General features: G+C 38.2%; 1 protein-coding gene and 1 pseudogene across 4 annotated transcripts in view; one reads left to right on the top strand and one right to left on the bottom strand.

Annotated features, from left to right (window-relative positions):
• Positions 1–17,982, top strand: part of ASH1L (ASH1 like histone lysine methyltransferase) — a 121,993-nt gene that overhangs the window by 92,584 nt on the left and 11,427 nt on the right. For all 3 annotated transcript variants that reach the window (XM_079760917.1, XM_079760916.1, XM_079760918.1), the window contains 12 exons: positions 1,551–1,624; positions 5,087–5,132; positions 5,249–5,357; positions 9,322–9,528; positions 9,647–9,793; positions 10,241–10,349; positions 10,998–11,162; positions 11,315–11,409; positions 13,181–13,338; positions 14,534–14,686; positions 17,093–17,147; positions 17,231–17,363. In XM_079760917.1, coding sequence (XP_079617043.1) covers positions 1,551–1,624; positions 5,087–5,132; positions 5,249–5,357; positions 9,322–9,528; positions 9,647–9,793; positions 10,241–10,349; positions 10,998–11,162; positions 11,315–11,409; positions 13,181–13,338; positions 14,534–14,686; positions 17,093–17,147; positions 17,231–17,363 — 1,451 coding nt within the window. The remainder of the gene's footprint in view (positions 1–1,550; positions 1,625–5,086; positions 5,133–5,248; positions 5,358–9,321; positions 9,529–9,646; positions 9,794–10,240; positions 10,350–10,997; positions 11,163–11,314; positions 11,410–13,180; positions 13,339–14,533; positions 14,687–17,092; positions 17,148–17,230; positions 17,364–17,982) is intronic.
• LOC307093710 (proteasome subunit alpha type-2-like) lies at positions 7,385–9,122 on the bottom strand (annotated as a pseudogene). The gene is made up of 2 exons: positions 9,114–9,122; positions 7,385–8,299 (listed from the first exon to the last, which is right to left on the bottom strand). The product of its transcript is annotated as a proteasome subunit alpha type-2-like (transcript).

Raw genomic sequence — 17,982 nt, 5'->3', positions numbered from 1 at the left:
ATATAGGTTTGTTATATTTTTGAGAAATTGTTTTCAAACCATAAACATGTATTATATAAATCTTTAACATCTGTTCTCTCAATTGAGCAATAAAATATTGAACAATATTCCTTTAAAAAATGCAGAAGGGTGATATAGAGTAAGGAAATTGAAGAAGCCTCTTTACGGTAGAAAGTGGGCTTTGAAATTGGCTTTAAATAGTAGTATTTTAATATTTAAGAAGTTAATTATGAATATCCATTTAAACACTATTGAGTTTCAGGGAATCCTATTTTTTTAAAAAATAGATATTTTATTGATTTTTACAGAGAGGAAGAGAGAGGGATAGAGAGCTAGAAACATCGATGAGAGAGAAACATCAATCAGCTGCCTCCTGCACACCCCCTACTGGGGATGTGCCCGCAACCAAGGTACATGCCCTTGACCGGAATTGAACCTGGGACCCTTGAGTCCACAGGCCGACGCTCTATCCACTGAGCCAAACCGGTTTCGGCAGGGAATCCTATTATTAAAAACTCTTATACTTCCCCCCCCTTTTTTAAATACATTTTTTAAAAATATATTTTATTGATTTTTTTACAGAGAGGAAGGGAGAGGGATAGAGAGTTAGAAACATCGATGAGAGAGAAACATCGATCAGCTGCCTCCTGCACACCCCCTACTGGGGATGTGCCCGCAACCAAGGTACATGCCCTTAACCGGAATTGAACCTGGGACCTTTCAGTCCGCAGGCCGACGCTCTATCCACTGAGCCAAACCGGTTTCGGCTAAAATACATTTTTATTGATTTCAGAGAGAGGGAGAGAGAGAAATAGAAACATCAGTGATGAGAGAGAATCATTGATCTGCTGCCTCCTGCACGCCACCTACTGGGGATTGAGCCCGAAACCTGGGCATGTGCCCTTGACTGGAATCGAACGTGGGATCCTTCAATCCGCAGGCTGACACTCTAGCCACAGAACCAAATCAGCTAGGGCTATTCTTCTCCTTTTTATAATCAGCTTATATTATGCATAATAATGAAGGAGAATAGGTGCTAGATGCTCTAGGTAGTAATTTTAATAAACAATTCTTGCCCGGCCGGTATGGCTCAGTGGTTGAGTGTCGACCCATGAACCAGGAGATCACTGGTTCAATCTCTGGTTAGGGAATATGCTGGGATTGGGGGCTTGATCCTTGGGTTTGGGAGGGGCGTGCAGGAGGCAGCTGATGATGTTTCATTCTCAGTGTTTCTATCTCTCTATTCCCTTCCTCTCTCTAAAAATCAATGAAAAGTTTAAAAAATAATAATAATCAAAAATTCTTAGTGTTTTGTTTGCTTTATAATGTCCTGTATTTTTGGTAGTAACTTTGCTATGCTAGTTGTTTTATATAGACGATTAAAATATGTCTTTAGCATGAAAAAAATAGGTAAAAATTAAAGATTAGTGATGGAAAAATCCATAAAGCTAAAAATTAGATTTTTATTTTTCTAGTCAGTGCATATTAGATCTTGTGTATGAATAGATGTTTAAATTGATAGTTTTTTGTTATTGTTGTTTTTGTTTCAGGAAAGTATCTAAGGCAAAAAAGAATTGACTTCCAGCTTCCTTATGACATCCTTTGGCAATGGAAACATCATCAGGTACAATGAACCTACCTTACCAGGTTTCATTCTTAAGGCATGGCAGGAAGGGAATGCAGATCTTCTTCTCTGCCTCCTTGTTATGCTCTCATTTTAGTAAATATAAAATGTCCCTCTGAAGGTTAGAGACTAAAAAAAAAAAAAAAGAATTTGCATTCATATTTAATGTGACCTATTTGCCTTTACTCATAATTCAAAATAGCAGTGAGTTTCTACTTTCCTGGGCAATCTTCTGTTATTATTCTGGACTTTTATTTTGGTAGCATAGATTCTGTTCTGTAAGAATCCTGTTTGATGCAGGTCTCCAGAGAATTTAGATGTACTGCGAGCAGCATGAAGAAATTTCAGGCTTTATTTTTTTGGCTCCTTCCCATCAGTTTGGAATTTTTCACATACAAAGAAAACAGGGAAAATGTTTAACACTCTTATGCTTTTAAAAGATCTTTAAATATATTGGGAACTAAAAATAGGAAGATACTATTTTTCTCTCTTGCTTCCCTAATTGAAATATTAACCCCAATAAATTTTTGAATTTTTTTTTTGATTGATTTGAGAGAGAGAGAGAAACATCGATTTGTTGTCCCACTTATTTATGCATTCATTGGTTGATACTTGTATGTGCCCTGACCAGGGATTGAATCCACAGCCTTGGTGTATTAGGATGATGCTCTTACCAAATAAGTAACCTGGCCAGGGCAGTCCCCAATAATTTTTGTATTAAGCTATAGGCCCCAAACCCCATACTGAGAACAACCATCTATATATATAAAAAGCCAGCGACCAGAATGACTGGTCGCTATGATGCCCACTGCGGCCAGCGAACCCAGCCTGATCGGGAGTGTGGCCATCCTGCAAACCCCTGCAGCCTCTTGCCCAGGCCGGCCCTGCTCCCCTACAGGGACCCCCACCCCGATCGGGGGTGTGGTTGGCCTGCAAACCCCCAGCGGCCCCTCGCCCAGGTCGTCCCTGTCCCCCAGCGGGGACACGCCCACCCCATCAGGGCAAGCCAGCCGGTCCCCACCCATGCACCAGGCCTCTATCCTATAATAAAAGAGTAATGTGCAAATTGACCCTAACGGCGGAACAACCAGAACGACCGCTGGACCAGTCACTATGAGGCACACTGACCACCTCTCGGTCCCTTTTCCTGGCTGGCAGGCTCCATCACCTGATAGCCACCCATGGTGGGGGCGGGGCCAGCGAGCAGGCAGGAACAGCCGACCTCTCAGTCCCTTCCCCCAGCCGTCAGGCATCGATCACCCGATGACGAACGGGAAACCAGGGGTAGGTGGCGGGGGGAGGTAGGGCCGGCTGCGGGCAGCTGGGGAAGATGGTCCTGATCACAGGCCAGGCCTACTGGCCATGCCCATGCACATATTTCGTGCGCCGGGCCTCTAGTTTGAAATAAAAATAGTCATGCAAGCGAGGTGAATAAGCTCTTGAGTTTTGCCAAAATTCCACCAAAGTTTAATTTTGGAAAGCCAAAAGGCAATGGATGTTTTCTCCGCATTCTCTTCTCTGGTGGCCTTTCTTGAATTCTGAGAGAATCAATATGTTAGGTATTTGTCTCAGAGAGTTTATAACATTGAAGGAGATAACAGTGCTTTGACTATACCACTGAAAAATGATGGTAGTTATACACTATCTTAGACCACGTTGCTGTTCTTTTGTATTGTCCTCTCTGGTAAAACAATAACCAGCTGACTGCCTCTATTCTAATACATTGCTGTTGTTTCTTTTTCTGATGCGTTCTTTTTTTAAAAATATGTTTTTATTGATTTTTAGAGAGGAAGAGAAAGAAACATCAATGATTAGAGAGAATCATCAATCGACTGCCTCCTGCACGCCCTCTACTGGGGATTGAGCCCCCAACCTGGGCATGTGCCCTGACCAGGAGTTGAACCAGTGACCTGTTGGTTCATGCATGGGTTGATGTTCAACTACTGAGCCACAGTGGCCAGACTTTTTTTTAATACATGTTTTTATTGATATTTAAGCAGAGGAAGTGAGAGGGATAGAGATAGAAATATCAATGAGAAACATCATTGATTGGCTATCTACTGCACGACCCCTACTAGGGATCAAGCCTGCAACCCAGGCATGTGCCCTGACTGGGAATTTATCCAGTGACCTCTTGGTTCATGGGTTGATGTTCAACTAGAGCTACACCAGCTGGGCTGATGCATTCTTAATTACAGTGTGAGAGCTCCATTTTCCTGCTTGCCCTATCCTCTTTATTCACTAAATTAATTGCCTTAATTAAAATGTGAAATGTGTTTTGCAACAATACCCACCCTGAAAAAGCCAGGGTACTCATTTCTTAAAATTTCATATACATATCCAGTTCATATAAGCAATCCCTAGGCAAGTTTTCCTCTTTTTTCATAGGGGCAAATAGAATCTTAATTTATCCAAATGAATAGCTTTGATTTACAATGTGTGATTTTCATTTAAGTTAATCCAACAACATGCTAAAGAAACATATTAGTGCTCTAGCCGATTTGACTCAGTGGATAGAGCATCCGCCTGCGGACTGCGGGGTCCCAGGTTCAGTTACAGTCCAGGGCACATGCCCAGGTTGCAGGCTCGATCCCCAGTGGGGGGCGTGCAGGAGGCAGCCAATCAGTGATTCTCTCATCATTGATGTTTCTATGTCTCCCTCTCCCTTCCTCTCTGAAATCAATAAAAATATTTAGAAAAAGAAGAAGAAATATATAGGTCAGACATGGGCAGTGTAGCTCAGTGATTAGCGTGTTGGCCCATGCACTGAAGGGTCTCAGGTTTGATTCCCAGTGAAGGGCATATACCTGGGTTTCTGGTTTGTTCCCCATCCCTGGTTGGGGCACATGGGGGAGGCAACCAATCGCTATGTCTCTTTTTTTATTTTTTTATTGATTTCAGAGAGGAAGGAAGAGGGAGAGAGAGACAGAAACATCAACGATGAGAGAGAATCATTGATCAGCTGCCTCCTGCATGCTCCCACTGGGAATCATGCCCACAACCCGGGCATGTGCCCTCCTAGCTCATAGGTCGATGCTCAACCACTGAGCCACACTGGCCGGGCTCCATGTGTCTCACATTGATGTTTCTCTCTCTCCCCCTCTTCCTCCCTCCCTTCTACTCTCTCTAAAAAAAATCAGTGGAAAAAATATCCTTGAGTGAGAATTAACAAAGAAAAAAAAAGAAACATTGTTCAAAATGCAGTTTTTTTAATCCATTTTATATTTATATTTATTCTATTGAACCTAGTTCTCTCACACTGATCTAGTAAGTCACCTTTTAATTTGGGGTAAAAAGTGATCACATCAAGAGTTTCCCTTATATGTATCCAGCCCAGAAAGTCTTGTAACTATTTCCGTATAGGCAGAGCACATGGATAACTTCCTGTATTTTTAGTGATTAATGCTGCTGTCTGGCATTTGAAGTTAAATGCTATATTAAGATTTTTCTTTTTTCTTCTAGCTATACAAAAAGCCAGATGTCCCACTATATAAAAAAATTCGTTCAAGTGAGTAATTTGGGAATTATTTTTTCTCTCTCCATATCATCAGTGTTCCTCTTTGTCTGACACTTTAAAAATTATCCTGTATGTGCACAAACTGTTCTTTACTTTCTTCTTTCAAGATGTCTACGTTGATGTCAAACCCCTTTCTGGTTATGAGGCTACCACCTGTAACTGTAAGAAGCCAGATGATGACACCAGGAAGGGCTGTGTGGATGACTGCCTCAATAGGTACTATACTAAACAGATTCCTTTAAAAACATAGGCTTTAAGATCTATAAGATACTTCAGTTGGAGGGAAAAGTTAAATATGCTCTTGATTTTGCCTAAAGAAATTGCACATTGGTATATAAAACATAATTAATGGGATGTTTTAGTCAGCTGGGGCTATTATACCAAAATACCATAGATTGGGTAGCTTAAACAACAGAAATTTATTCCCCACAGTTTAGGAGGCTGTGAAGTACACTGTCAAGATGCCAGTAGATTCAATGTCTGGTGAGAATCCACTTCCTGGCTTATAGACAGCTGCCTTCTCCTTGCATACTTACATGGCCTTTCCTCAGTGCATGCTCGTAGACAGTGCCTTTTTAACAGGGGCACTAATCCCATCATGAAGTTCCCCCCCTCATTACCTAATATAAACCTGTTTTCCTCTCAAAGGCACTACTTCTAAATACCATCACATTGGGGCTAGGTCTTCAACTATGAATTTTGGGGGGCACATAAACATTCAGCTCAAATGTGAGATGAATACAGTAACAGAAAAAAAATGATATTTAGAGTCTTACATACCCAGGTTTAAATCTTCTTGTTATTTATTAGACCTGAAGAACATTATTTAACCCCTCTAATATCAATAATACCTTTTATGAGGAGTTTGTGAGGAATGTATGAATCAATGTTTATAAAGTTTTAAGCATAGTTCTGGAAACCTTCCTAGATCTCCATATATGGTAGCCATAATGAGGGATTAAAGTAGTATGGTGGCAGTGAGAAATAAGAAAGGCATGATATATTTGGTGGGGAGAGTGGGTTAATAAACCATGGGTTAATAAACCATTAGTATATAGCAGATACACATGAGAATTGAGTCAATGATAGCAACAAGAAATAGTAACACTATTGTCAGAGATAGAAAGTATGGAATTTGACTTGTTTGGAGATACAAATTATTATTTTCATTTTGGACCATTGATTTTAAAATGACAATGAGATTTCAAAATGGAAATGTCTAATAGAGGCAAAAGGGTGAAAATAGATTTGTTGGTTTTGGTAACATAAGCAAATTTATAGCAAAACAAAGAACCATTGAAATTCATACCAATATTTTCTGTTCTATATCATTTTCCTGGGCAAAGGCAACTGCCCAGGAACTAGTCTCTAGTCAATTGTTCTCACGGCTGGGGGAATCAGTGTTTTAGTACCTACCTACCTCCTGCGTCAACATACCAGTTGTGAAATTGTACCTCACATACATCACTGTAAATTTCAAAATCTTCACATCTTAATATGCAGCATCTACTTTCAGATTTTGGTAAATTTACAGTTTTGTTTTCAGTCACAATGTATAGAAACATGTTTTACTTTTTATATAATTAAAGGGCTTATCTTGGTTATTTATAAAAACAAACAGAATATATTTCAGTGCCTTCAACTCTAGAAAACACAGATTTTTAGCAACCTCTGAATGATTGTTCTTTGGCAGAAGTTTTTTTAAATTGAAGTCTCTTTCCTCTCAACACTATGTTATATTTATATTTTAGTTATTTTGTCCACCTAAACTGTATTGTTTTGTGTGTTATGAAATATGGAAATATAGATGTAGGATATTACGAACAGGGGGTTATAATTGAAACCACAGAAATAAACGAGACTTCTAAAGAAAAGATGAACAAAAAATAAGAGAGGTGGGAAATCCATTATCATAAATTATCAACAGCCCACAAAAAGAGGGCATTTTCAGGAGAGGTGTTCAACAATATTCTTACAGCGAAGAAGTCAGAAAAAGAAAGAATAAAGGTGATGAATTTGACAGTAAGGCAGTGTCTTTTTCACAGGTTAAATTGATTGTCTTAAGTTGAAGAATAGTCCAATGGATACTGTCTCTGCTTACTGCTCATTTATGTGATTTGACACTGTACTAATTGCCCTTTAGATTAAGGATAATATTTTTTGGGAGAATAAATGAAATTACTCTGAAAATACTCTTTTTTTTAACTATTTTAAAATTTTACTAACTCCTAAAAATCTGAAAGTTGGATTTAACAGTTTATTATGAGTTATTAGTATCATTTTAAAAACACTGATCCATTAAATCATGTAGAAATAAGTATGCAAAAAGTTTGCAAAACAAAACATACTTTAAACATGTTTAAGTATAGATTATCTGCAATTCCAGATTTTCAGTCACTTCATTATGCTGTGGCAGCCAAGTAGTCCTTAACTTCAGTTGGAGTAAGCCTCCTAAATCCAGCTTCATTGCAGATTCCAACTTCGATGTTATCTTCTGTCATCTGCCCTTCAAAGCCTTCCTTTAGGGTTAATATGGCTGTATGAATGGCACCTTCAAGTTCTAGATCTTCATTATATCTTTTCTCAAGAAAAGTTTTTCCATTCACATAGTTCTTTCCCATCGCTGTGGCTTTCCAGGCAAAGTAAGCTCCTGATGGATCTGACTGAAATAAATATGGTCGCCCCTCATTCCAACCACAAATTAGTAAAGAAACTCCAAATGGACGAACACCACCAGATTGGGTATATTCTTGCATTACAGAAGCTACTCTCTGTACCAGCTGAGCTGTGGGAATGTGTTCTTAGTAAACAAGATAATATTGCTGAGCTAGTTTTCGAGCTCTGTGCACAAGCACTCTGTAATCTGGGCCCATGCCACTATACACCAAGCCTATATGTTTGGTAATTGGCTCCACTTTGTGTACACTTCGCTCATCATACAGAATGGATTTCTGTTTCTTCTCTGTTGCTAATACCACACCATTGGAAGCTTTAATTCCCACTGAAGGGGCTCCTCCTGTTACTGCAGCCAAAGCATATTCAATCTGAACAAGTTTACCAGGTGGGCTGAAAGTAGTCAACGAAAAGCTGTAACCACGCTACGCCATCTTTACCCGGAGAGCTGAAAATACTTTAAATTGTAAAGTATTAAATACTTTCTGTACAAGATTTATAAGTTATGATTATAAACATAATATATTTTGATTTACCAATATATTCTTGGTCCTCCCTTGTTCATGCTAAATAGCCATTCTGGGATTCCAAACAATAAAACAGCTAAAAGGCTTCTATTAAAGATCCTAGAAATTTAAAAAGGAAAACACTAAGAGGACATTTGCATAACCACCTTCACCTACTGTGTTCAAAATTTTTTACTTGTTTATTCACTCCAAATTATAGGTTTAGCTAGTTATATAGACTGCTAATGTTATTTCCAATATGGAAATGTCATTTACAGTAATGAAATGTGGATTCCTACTTTTTTAAAAACAATGTGAATATACTGACGTTTACTAATACACTTAAAAGTGGTTATGATGGTAAATTTTGTGTGTATTTTACTACAGTTTTTAAAAAATCTATAAATGGCCATGAGCTACTTCAAAACAAGATTGCAGTATAATCATGAAACTATTAATTTCTCTGTGGGTTGCAGTTCATTTACTCTTAGCACAGAGCTAAATAAGAACTTTTACCCAGCCGAAACCGGTTTGGCTCAGTGGATAGAGCGTCGGCCTGTGGACTCAAGGGTCCCAGGTTCGATTCCGGTCAAGGGCATGTACCTTGGTTGCGGGCACATCCCCAGTAGGGGGTGTGCAAGAGGCAGCTGATCGATGTTTCTCTCTCATCGATGTTTCTAACTCTCTATCCCTCTCTCTTCCTCTCTGCAAAAAATCAATAAAATATATTTAAAAAAAAAAAAAAAGAACTTTTACCCAGGATGCTAAGTGGACAATTAGCTTAATAATTTACAAGGAGCATTTGGGGTTTACAACTTGATTTGAAAATTTAAAGTGTTATTACTTTTTAAGTTCTAGATTATTACTTGTTAACCTTGTTAGCCAATCTAACCTTGTTAAAATAATTTGGTATATTCATTTTAAGAATTCCTATAAAACATAAAATGGGTTTATATAGGCATATAATGTTAATTGAATATAATTATTACTTTTCTTTCTAGAATGATCTTTGCTGAGTGTTCCCCCAACACTTGCCCCTGTGGTGAGCAGTGCTGTAACCAGAGGATACAGAGGCATGAGTGGGTGCAATGTCTAGAACGATTTCGAGCTGAGGAAAAAGGTTGGGGAATCAGAACCAAAGAACCCCTAAAAGCTGGGCAGTTCATCATTGAATACCTAGGAGAAGTTGTCAGTGAACAGGAATTCAGGTAATTGATATAGTCAGTAAAATGGTAAAGGTATCTGATTAGAATGGAAAATGGAAGATTTGAAATTTACTTTCAATTTAATCATTAAGTGGCTTTCAATAATCTTTCTCCTTTTCAGAAACAGGATGATTGAGCAGTATCATAATCATAGTGACCACTATTGTCTGAACCTGGATAGTGGAATGGTGATTGACAGTTATCGCATGGGAAATGAGGCTCGATTCATCAACCACAGCTGTGACCCAAACTGTGAAATGCAGAAATGGTAAGGAAGCATGGGATGGTGAAACCAAGAATCCCACAGGACAGAAGGCATTGAGGATATCCAGAGATTGATCTTTCCACAATGTCAGTCAGCTTACACAAAGCAGCTTAGCATTTCCCTATTATACCAGAGCCTTCAGGCAAAGAGTACACCTCTGCTATTTCTTCACTTCATCCTAACTATTCAGTCGGCCTATGCTCCGAGGAGCCTCGGGTTTGATTCCCAGTGAAGGGCATGTATGAGTTGCAGGTTCGATACCCGGCCCCAGTTGGTAGAAAATGTCATAAATATAAAACATCTAGTATTTATTTACTGCTTGCTTTGTCCTACGTACTGTTACATGGTATGTCTCATAACAGCTCATTCAGCATATGCCCACTGAATTTGTCACCATGAGATATAAAAACAAGTGAATCTCCACCTTTAACTTTTGTCCTTTCTCTATAGGTCTGTTAATGGAGTATACCGGATTGGACTATATGCTCTTAAAGATATGCCAGCTGGTACAGAACTCACTTATGATTACAACTTTCATTCCTTTAATGTTGAAAAACAGGTAAGAATGTGCCCAGCCAGTGTGGTTCAGTGGTTGAGCATCGAACTATGAACCAGGAGGTCACGGTTCGATTCCCAGTCAGGGCACATGCAGAGGTTGTGGGCTCGATCCCCAGTGGGGGCTGTGCAGGAGGCAACTGATCAGTGATTCTCTCTCATCATTGATGTTTCTATCTATCCCTCTCCCTTCCTCTCTGAAATCAATACAAATATTTTTTTAAAAAACAAGAAAGAATAGTAAATCCAAGAGGGAGGTTGAACTTTGTCACAGTGCTCTGTATAACATAGGCCTTCAGTAAACATTACTGAGTTGTAGCCATTGAGAAGTACAGTGGAGAAAGCAGTTTTTCACTCTTAACTCCACTTATCTAGGGTACACAGGTCTATGTTATTCTTTCAGAACTCCTTAGGAAGAGATTGCCCAATCATTTTTTGTCTCCAGTCAGTTCTTAACTATTCTGGTGAAGTTTTTTCCAATATTTAATCTTTTCTTTCAAGTATTGTGGAAGTCCACTTCATTCTCAATTAGTTGTTTTCCTCTATGTGAAAATTTCTTCATTCAAACTTATTGTTGGGTGTCCAGATGCTCTGGCATCCTATTTGAACTTATAATATAGCCTAAAAGCATTATTCTCTTTTCCTTTCAAAGCAACTGTGTAAGTGTGGCTTTGAGAAATGTCGAGGAATCATCGGTGGCAAGAGTCAACGTATGAATGGACTCACCAGCAGCAAAAGCAGCCAGCCTATAGCCACACATAAAAAGTCTGGACGGTCAAAAGAAAAGAGGAAATCTAAGCACAAGCTGAAAAAAAGGGTAAATAATGATCTCATGGCTTTCCTCAGAGCCAATTATTGAAATAAGGGAAATACCAAAGGGTGGCATCTTCAGAGTGGTTTTAATATTCTTTGAGGTGATTTCTGATTGACCTTTTTTCCCCTCTGCATTCTGATCCATCTCTTTTTCAGAGAGGCCACCTCTCTGAGGAGCCCAGTGAAAACATGAACACTCCAACAAGATTGGCCCCCCAATTACAAATGAAGCCAATGTCCAATCGAGAGAGGTAAAAAGTAGATTTTCTTACCTGAGCTCTCTAAATTATGTGATTTGCTTGTTCAATTATTGAGCAGCTGTATATTTGAATAAGTATTCAAGGGGTCTGTGAACTTGGGGGGGGGGGAAATTGTGTCTTTATTTTCCCTACTTTCTAACTGAAATTTAGCATGACCTTTAAATATGACTTTAGGCAACAACAACAAAAAATGTGTGTGTGTGTTTGTGTAGTATTTGCAGTTTCCATGAGTTTTGCTACCAATATTCATTTTCATATTATGTTATAGGTGTTACAAATATCTCAAAATATCACTTAGGTTTATCTCTGCCTTAAAATTACTGTAGTTGTTAAACCTACAACTAGATCTTGTCATGTGTTAAAAATTAATGTTTAAAATATTCTGAAAACTGTGTTGCAGTATATTTAGTTTCCTTTTAATCCTATGTATTAAAATTACTTAAATTTTTAAATTAATTTTTAAAATGCTTTTAAAACATTGTTCAGAGAAGGGTTATATGGGCTTCATCAGTCTGCCAGAGGAATCCATACTTAGTTGATATATTAACAGCAGTTAAAAGGATATTTAGTGGTCATTTTTACTCTTCCTTGTATTCAAGCATTTGTTCATGTCAGAGATGAACAATGTAAATATGTAGTATTTCTCAAGATATTCTATTTTCCCCCTCACTACACACTTTAATATTTTAGAAAGTTTATCCTTACTTACAATTTTACTATAATTTTAGCCTCTTTTATTCTATTTCACTTTGTCATAGAAATTTTAAACTTCATTGAAACAGATGATCTAATCCAGTGGTTCTCTACTTGAGCTGCATGTTAGCCTAGGGGCTTTAAAAACTTCTGATGGCCCTAGTCAGTGTAGCTCAGTTGGTAGGAGCATCATCTCCTGCACTGGAAGGTCAAGGACACATACCTGGGTTGCAGGTTCTATCCCTGTTTGGGGGGCTCTTTCTGGAGGCAGCTAATTATTGTGTGTGTCTCTCTCTCCCCCTCTCTCTTTTTCCCTTCCTCCCTCCCTTTCTAAAATCAATTAAAAAAAAAAAACAAAAACGCTTTTGATACCCAGGCCACCCCCAGGACCATTTAAACCAGAATTTTCAGAGATGAAATCCAGACATCAGTAATTTATAAAGCTCCCAAGTGATTTCAATGTGCAGCCAAAGTCAGGAACTATAAAATTGGCCTAATCTCCATTACAGAGACCCATATTTGAGATTTATTCAAGGTAACATTGTATTATATGTATACTAGGGTAAAAATCAAATAATGGAATCATCAAAATCATGTGTAGGGTCAATCAAGATACATGTAACTCATTTACATTTAGAGATCCACGTGGAGGCATTGCTTCTAGCATCATTTGCCCAGTGCATATCCATCCTAAATATCTTTGCCTATATCTGCCAGTTCTTCTCATAGCTAATCCTAAGCCTGTACTTTATCTGGACAACTTTCTTTAGAATTTGTACAAATACTCCATAAAGTTCTGCCTTCAAATCAGGTTGTTTCCATTGCCAAAATTTTTGTAGACTTTAAGTCCTCAGGATTATCAATAAATAATATAGAAAAATGTTATGTGAAAAAAATTTAGGATGCAAAACTGAATAACGTTTTCCCATATATAATTCTCTTTATAACGGCTGAATTCACTGATAAGTATTCATTTATAACATCTTAACAGTGGCTTACATAGAACAGACATGTAATAAATGCTTATTGAATTAATGAATAAAAGGACTACTTTTTTCTTTCCTTGCAGGAACTTTGTATTAAAGCATCATGTGTTCTTGGTCCGAAACTGGGAGAAGATTCGGCAGAAACAGGAGGAAGTAAAGCACACCAGTGATAATATTCAGTCAGCATCATTATATACCCGCTGGAATGGCATCTGCCGAGACGATGGGAACATCAAGTCTGGTAAGGACTGGAAAAGTTTCTGCTAATTCCAAAAGGTTATCTCAAAGTGATTAAACTTGTTACTTTCAAACAGTCTATTCAGACATTCCTTTTAGTCTGTTCCAAAAAAGTTAAGATCCAAGCATATTAACACCAGTCAACAATAACCTGTCCCTCCAGCTCTCCACCTTCCTGTTTCTACTGTGGGAGATAGGAGGAAACCCCCTTCCACCCCCTCCCCGACATCACCCACAGCCTGAACGTCACTAAACATGGGAGAGAGGTAGTGGGCCCTCTGTCTTCTTCCTACCTGGGAAATACCTGCAGACAGGGTCAATAGTGATGACAGATGCAGAGGAAAATGACACCAGTGTTAATCGGAAGACTTTTTGCGCCCCCTCCCCCCCATTTAGATAGCATTATATACACAAACCATCAGATTTCCTTTTTCTAACTTTCATGAGTGAATAATGTAATAGCACTCCTGATGCAGATTTATTATCCAGAGCAGATTCAAAGAAGAGAAATTAGCATGTCTAAATACTCTTTTTAACTGAAAATAGTGTTCAAAAGTTCATGCTCTTATTATTTTATTTCCCTCAGAAAGTACCGGCATTCTGCATTGTGCATGAGGGATATTGCTGAGCTAGGGACTAGATAGAAATATGCCCAAAATCTTCTATCCTCTCAGTGATTTGATTGGCATAAATTCTCTAAGTTTACAATTCAATTAGTTCAAATCTTCTGGTAATAATAATAATTTCCTGAGTCTTTCATAGGTCAGGCACTGAGCTAGACACATTAAAAAGGTGTTTATTTCACCTGCATAATTACCTCATGAGGAAAATACTACCACTATTCCCATTTTACAGTTAAGAAACTGAGATACAGAGTGTTTAAGTAACTTGCCCAAGATCAAAATCTAATAAGTAGGGAAGCCACAGTAAAAACACAGACTCATTTTGAAGCTCCGACTTTCAACTACTCCACTATGTAGCATTCGGCTACTAAAATAAGCTCCCTCTAACTTGCAGCATCTGTCTCTCTGGTAAACTCCATTGTTTTCTGATTTTCCTGTAAGGAGGAGAGAAAGAACTCTATGACTTCAATTAATCACTTCAACAAAAATTGAGCAAAGGGCAGAAAGTTATTGGGGAAGAGAAAGCCACTTACATCTCCTCTTTTCCTGAAGCTAATTTTCACTTTATTCTTCCAGACGTCTTCATGACCCAGTTCTCTGCCCTGCAGACAGCCCGATCTGTTCGAACAAGACGGCTGGCAGCTGCAGAGGAAAACATTGAAGTGGCTCGAGCAGCCCGCCTCGCCCAGATCTTCAAAGAGATCTGTGATGGTATCATCTCTTATAAAGGTGACCATATCCACCCCAAATTCATTCTTCTTAGCTTTTTCTAAAAGTCATACCACTTATCCTCACCTCAAACATCCAAGACCAAGAACAAGTGACAATTTAGGATTAGGAAATTAGGAGGTATATTTAGCTCTTCCTTTTGTCAGAGTATAGAATTACAGGACTGATTATAGTCTTTGGGAATTGTTTTTAAATCCCTAGATCTTATAAGTCAATTTTTTTTGTATTTATTAGATTTACCATAAGTACTATATTTAGAAATCACATTTTTTTTAGCGATGGCATAGAAGCAGGTCTCTGTCTTGGATAAAATTTTCCTGAATGAAGCAGTGAAATCTATAATAATAAAAGCATAATATGCTAATTAGACCAGGCAGCTGAACGACCTTCAGGATGAAGCTGTGGCGGGGGCTGAGGCAGAGGTGGTTGGGGTGATCAGGCAGGCAGGCAGAGTGGTTAGGGGCAGTCAGGCAGGCAGGCAGGCGAGCGGTTAGGAGCCAGCAGTCCCGGATTGCAAGAGGGATGTCCAACTTCCGGTTTAGGCCCGATCCCACAGGGATCCCTTCAGGATTGGGCCTAAACCAGAAGTTGGACATCCCCCAAGGGATCCCAGATTGTGAGAGGGTGCAGGCCGGGCCTTCCCCACCCCCCACCCCCCAACCCCCGTGCATGAATTTTGTGCACCTGGCCTCTAGTATTAATATAAGAAAAAAGTATTATGAACATATGGCATCAGTGGTTCTTTTTTGTTTTGACAGATATTTTTGAGAATCTCAGAAAAGCTATGCACTCTTTCCCTAGAAAAAAATGCATGTACATAATTTTGTATATATTTTGGAGGGATTACAGGCCCTACATTTAAAAAAAAAGACCTAAAGTTGCAAAAAAATTACTTCAAGAGTTTTCAGCCAGGCCGGCGTGGCTCAGTGGTTGAGCATCAACCTATGAACCAGGAGGTCACGGTTCAAATCCTGGTCATGGCACATGCCCAGGTTGTGGGCTCAATCTTCAATGTGGGGCATGCAGGAGGTAGCCAATCAATGATTCTTTCTCATAATTGATATTTCTATCTCTCCCTCTCCATTCCTCTCTGAAATCAACAAAAATATTTTTTTAAAGTGTTTTCATGCAAATATTTTTACCCTACCACATTTCTCTTTCAAGACACATCTTTTGGGTATGTGTTGGGGGTAAGGGTGGGGAAGGAGAGAGGTTTTAATTTTGGGTAGGTAGTTTGGTAATGTACATGACTTTTTATAACCAGAAAATTTGGAGATATTTAAAATAAAGGATTTTAACAAATAGTTGCAGCTTTTACTATCAATTTTGGCTGGTCTTCTCTTCCCTACATTCTGCTCCTGGCCTGTTTTGCTCAGTGGATAGAGCATCGGCCTGCGGGTTCGATTCCGGTCAAGGGCACATACCTTGGTTGCAGGCTCGATTCCTGGTCCTAGCAACCAATCAGTGTGTGTCTCTCACATCGATGTTTCTCTCTCTCTGTCTCTTCCCCTTCCTTCCACTCTTTCTAAAAATGAATCGAAAAATATTCTCAATTGAGGATAAACAAATAAATTCTGGAGAATTTTTTTTCTCTTTTCTTTCTGTACTTTTCTTCGTATTTGAGTAGCTTTTTACAGTTTTGTTAACCTAAGATAATAGAGAAGGAAGGGGGACCAATCTGTCCTAAAATGTAAAGTTTTGTGGCACCTACACCCTTTCCGTTCCCAAAAGGTCACAGTCTGCATTTTCAACCAGCCCCATGTGGTCTAATGTGAAACTGTAGTACATCTAATGTCCACTACATTCTGAGTATGAAACAATAGGCTTTTTTCTATACCGTATGTAGTAAGTTGCTAGAAAGGAAATAAGGTAGCAATGAGAAGTAGCCCTACCACATGACTTCTGTTTTTATAATACAAAGTAACTATTATGAACAAAAGGATTCCAGAAAATATTTACAGTACTAAATTATCCATTATCTAGAATTTAATTGAACTCAAACCAACAGAGTAATATTAGTGAGAACTAGAAGACATTTTTGAATGAGATGATCTTTGCTGTAATATAATTTATTGAGCTGAAATTTACACTAAGCAGCCTACCTAAATAAGTTCCCATCTCTCATTCTTCATTGAAAATTTTTCTCATTACCCATCTAACATTGTGTTACATTTCAAGCATATATGCTATATCTTTTATATTCCAAGTAATTCTGAAAGTATCTTCTGATCCCTGCCTTTACCCCCATTTCTAAAAAATATTTGCATTTGTCATAGCCCTTAAAAAGAACTTAGGTATTTTTTTTCTAACTGTTAATTTTGAGGATTCTACTTTTTCCTTTACGAGTTAATACTTGTTTCCTTTGTATCATTTAGCCCTTCTACTAAACCTTGTATTCTTCTGCAGATTCTTCCCGACAAGCATTGGCAGCACCACTTTTGAACCTCCCCCCAAAGAAGAAGTAAGTTCACATATGTGGGAATCATCTGAATTTCTCTTTAAAGTACCAAGTGTACCAGACTAACACCTGGCTTTATGTTCCAGGAATGCTGATTATTATGAGAAGATCTCTGATCCCCTAGATCTTTCTACCATAGAGAAGCAGATCCTCATTGGTTATTATAAAACAGTGGAGGCTTTTGATGCTGACATGCTAAAGGTCTTTCGGAATGCTGAGGTATTTCTCACTGACTTGAAACACAGATTTAAGAATTTTGTTCTGAAGAACTATTCGGGGAATTTTAAGATTTTTACCCTCTTCTAGAACCTTCATATTTCTTGTTAAGAAAGGCAGTAATATTTTTGAGTACCCTTAGGGTAAAGATTACATTGTACTAAATATTATAGAATCTTGTATTATAAAGACATTGATATGACTAAAATAGAAGTTAAGTCTTACTTGCAAAAAACAGTTTTTATAAAAACCTAATTTAAGTATTAAACCTTTATATTTACATAATATAGACATTTTACTACATTTAAATCGTATCCGCAGTTTCTTTCCTCAAAACAATAAGTATATGTGAAATACACAGAAGTATTATAGGTAAATAGTTGTAAATGTATCTTAAGAATGGAATTGAGGGGTACTATGTGAATACGTTTTAGAATAGGTGAAGCTTTGGGGCTGGGTGAGGAGGTAAAGGAAAATGGAGGACATCTGTAATACTGTCAACAATTAAAAAAAGAAAAAAAGACTAGGTGAAGCTTATTAGAGAAAATGCGATTTTGAACTGATTTAAAGGAGAGGATGGAATACTGTATGGTACATAGAAGAGGAAATTATTCTGTGATTT

This window comes from Cnephaeus nilssonii (assembly GCF_951640355.1).
Source record: "Cnephaeus nilssonii genome assembly, chromosome: 21".
NCBI classification, from domain to species: domain Eukaryota; kingdom Metazoa; phylum Chordata; class Mammalia; order Chiroptera; family Vespertilionidae; genus Cnephaeus; species Cnephaeus nilssonii.
Note: the sequence above shows the minus strand (reverse complement) of the source record. Positions and strands in the feature narration are given on the sequence as shown.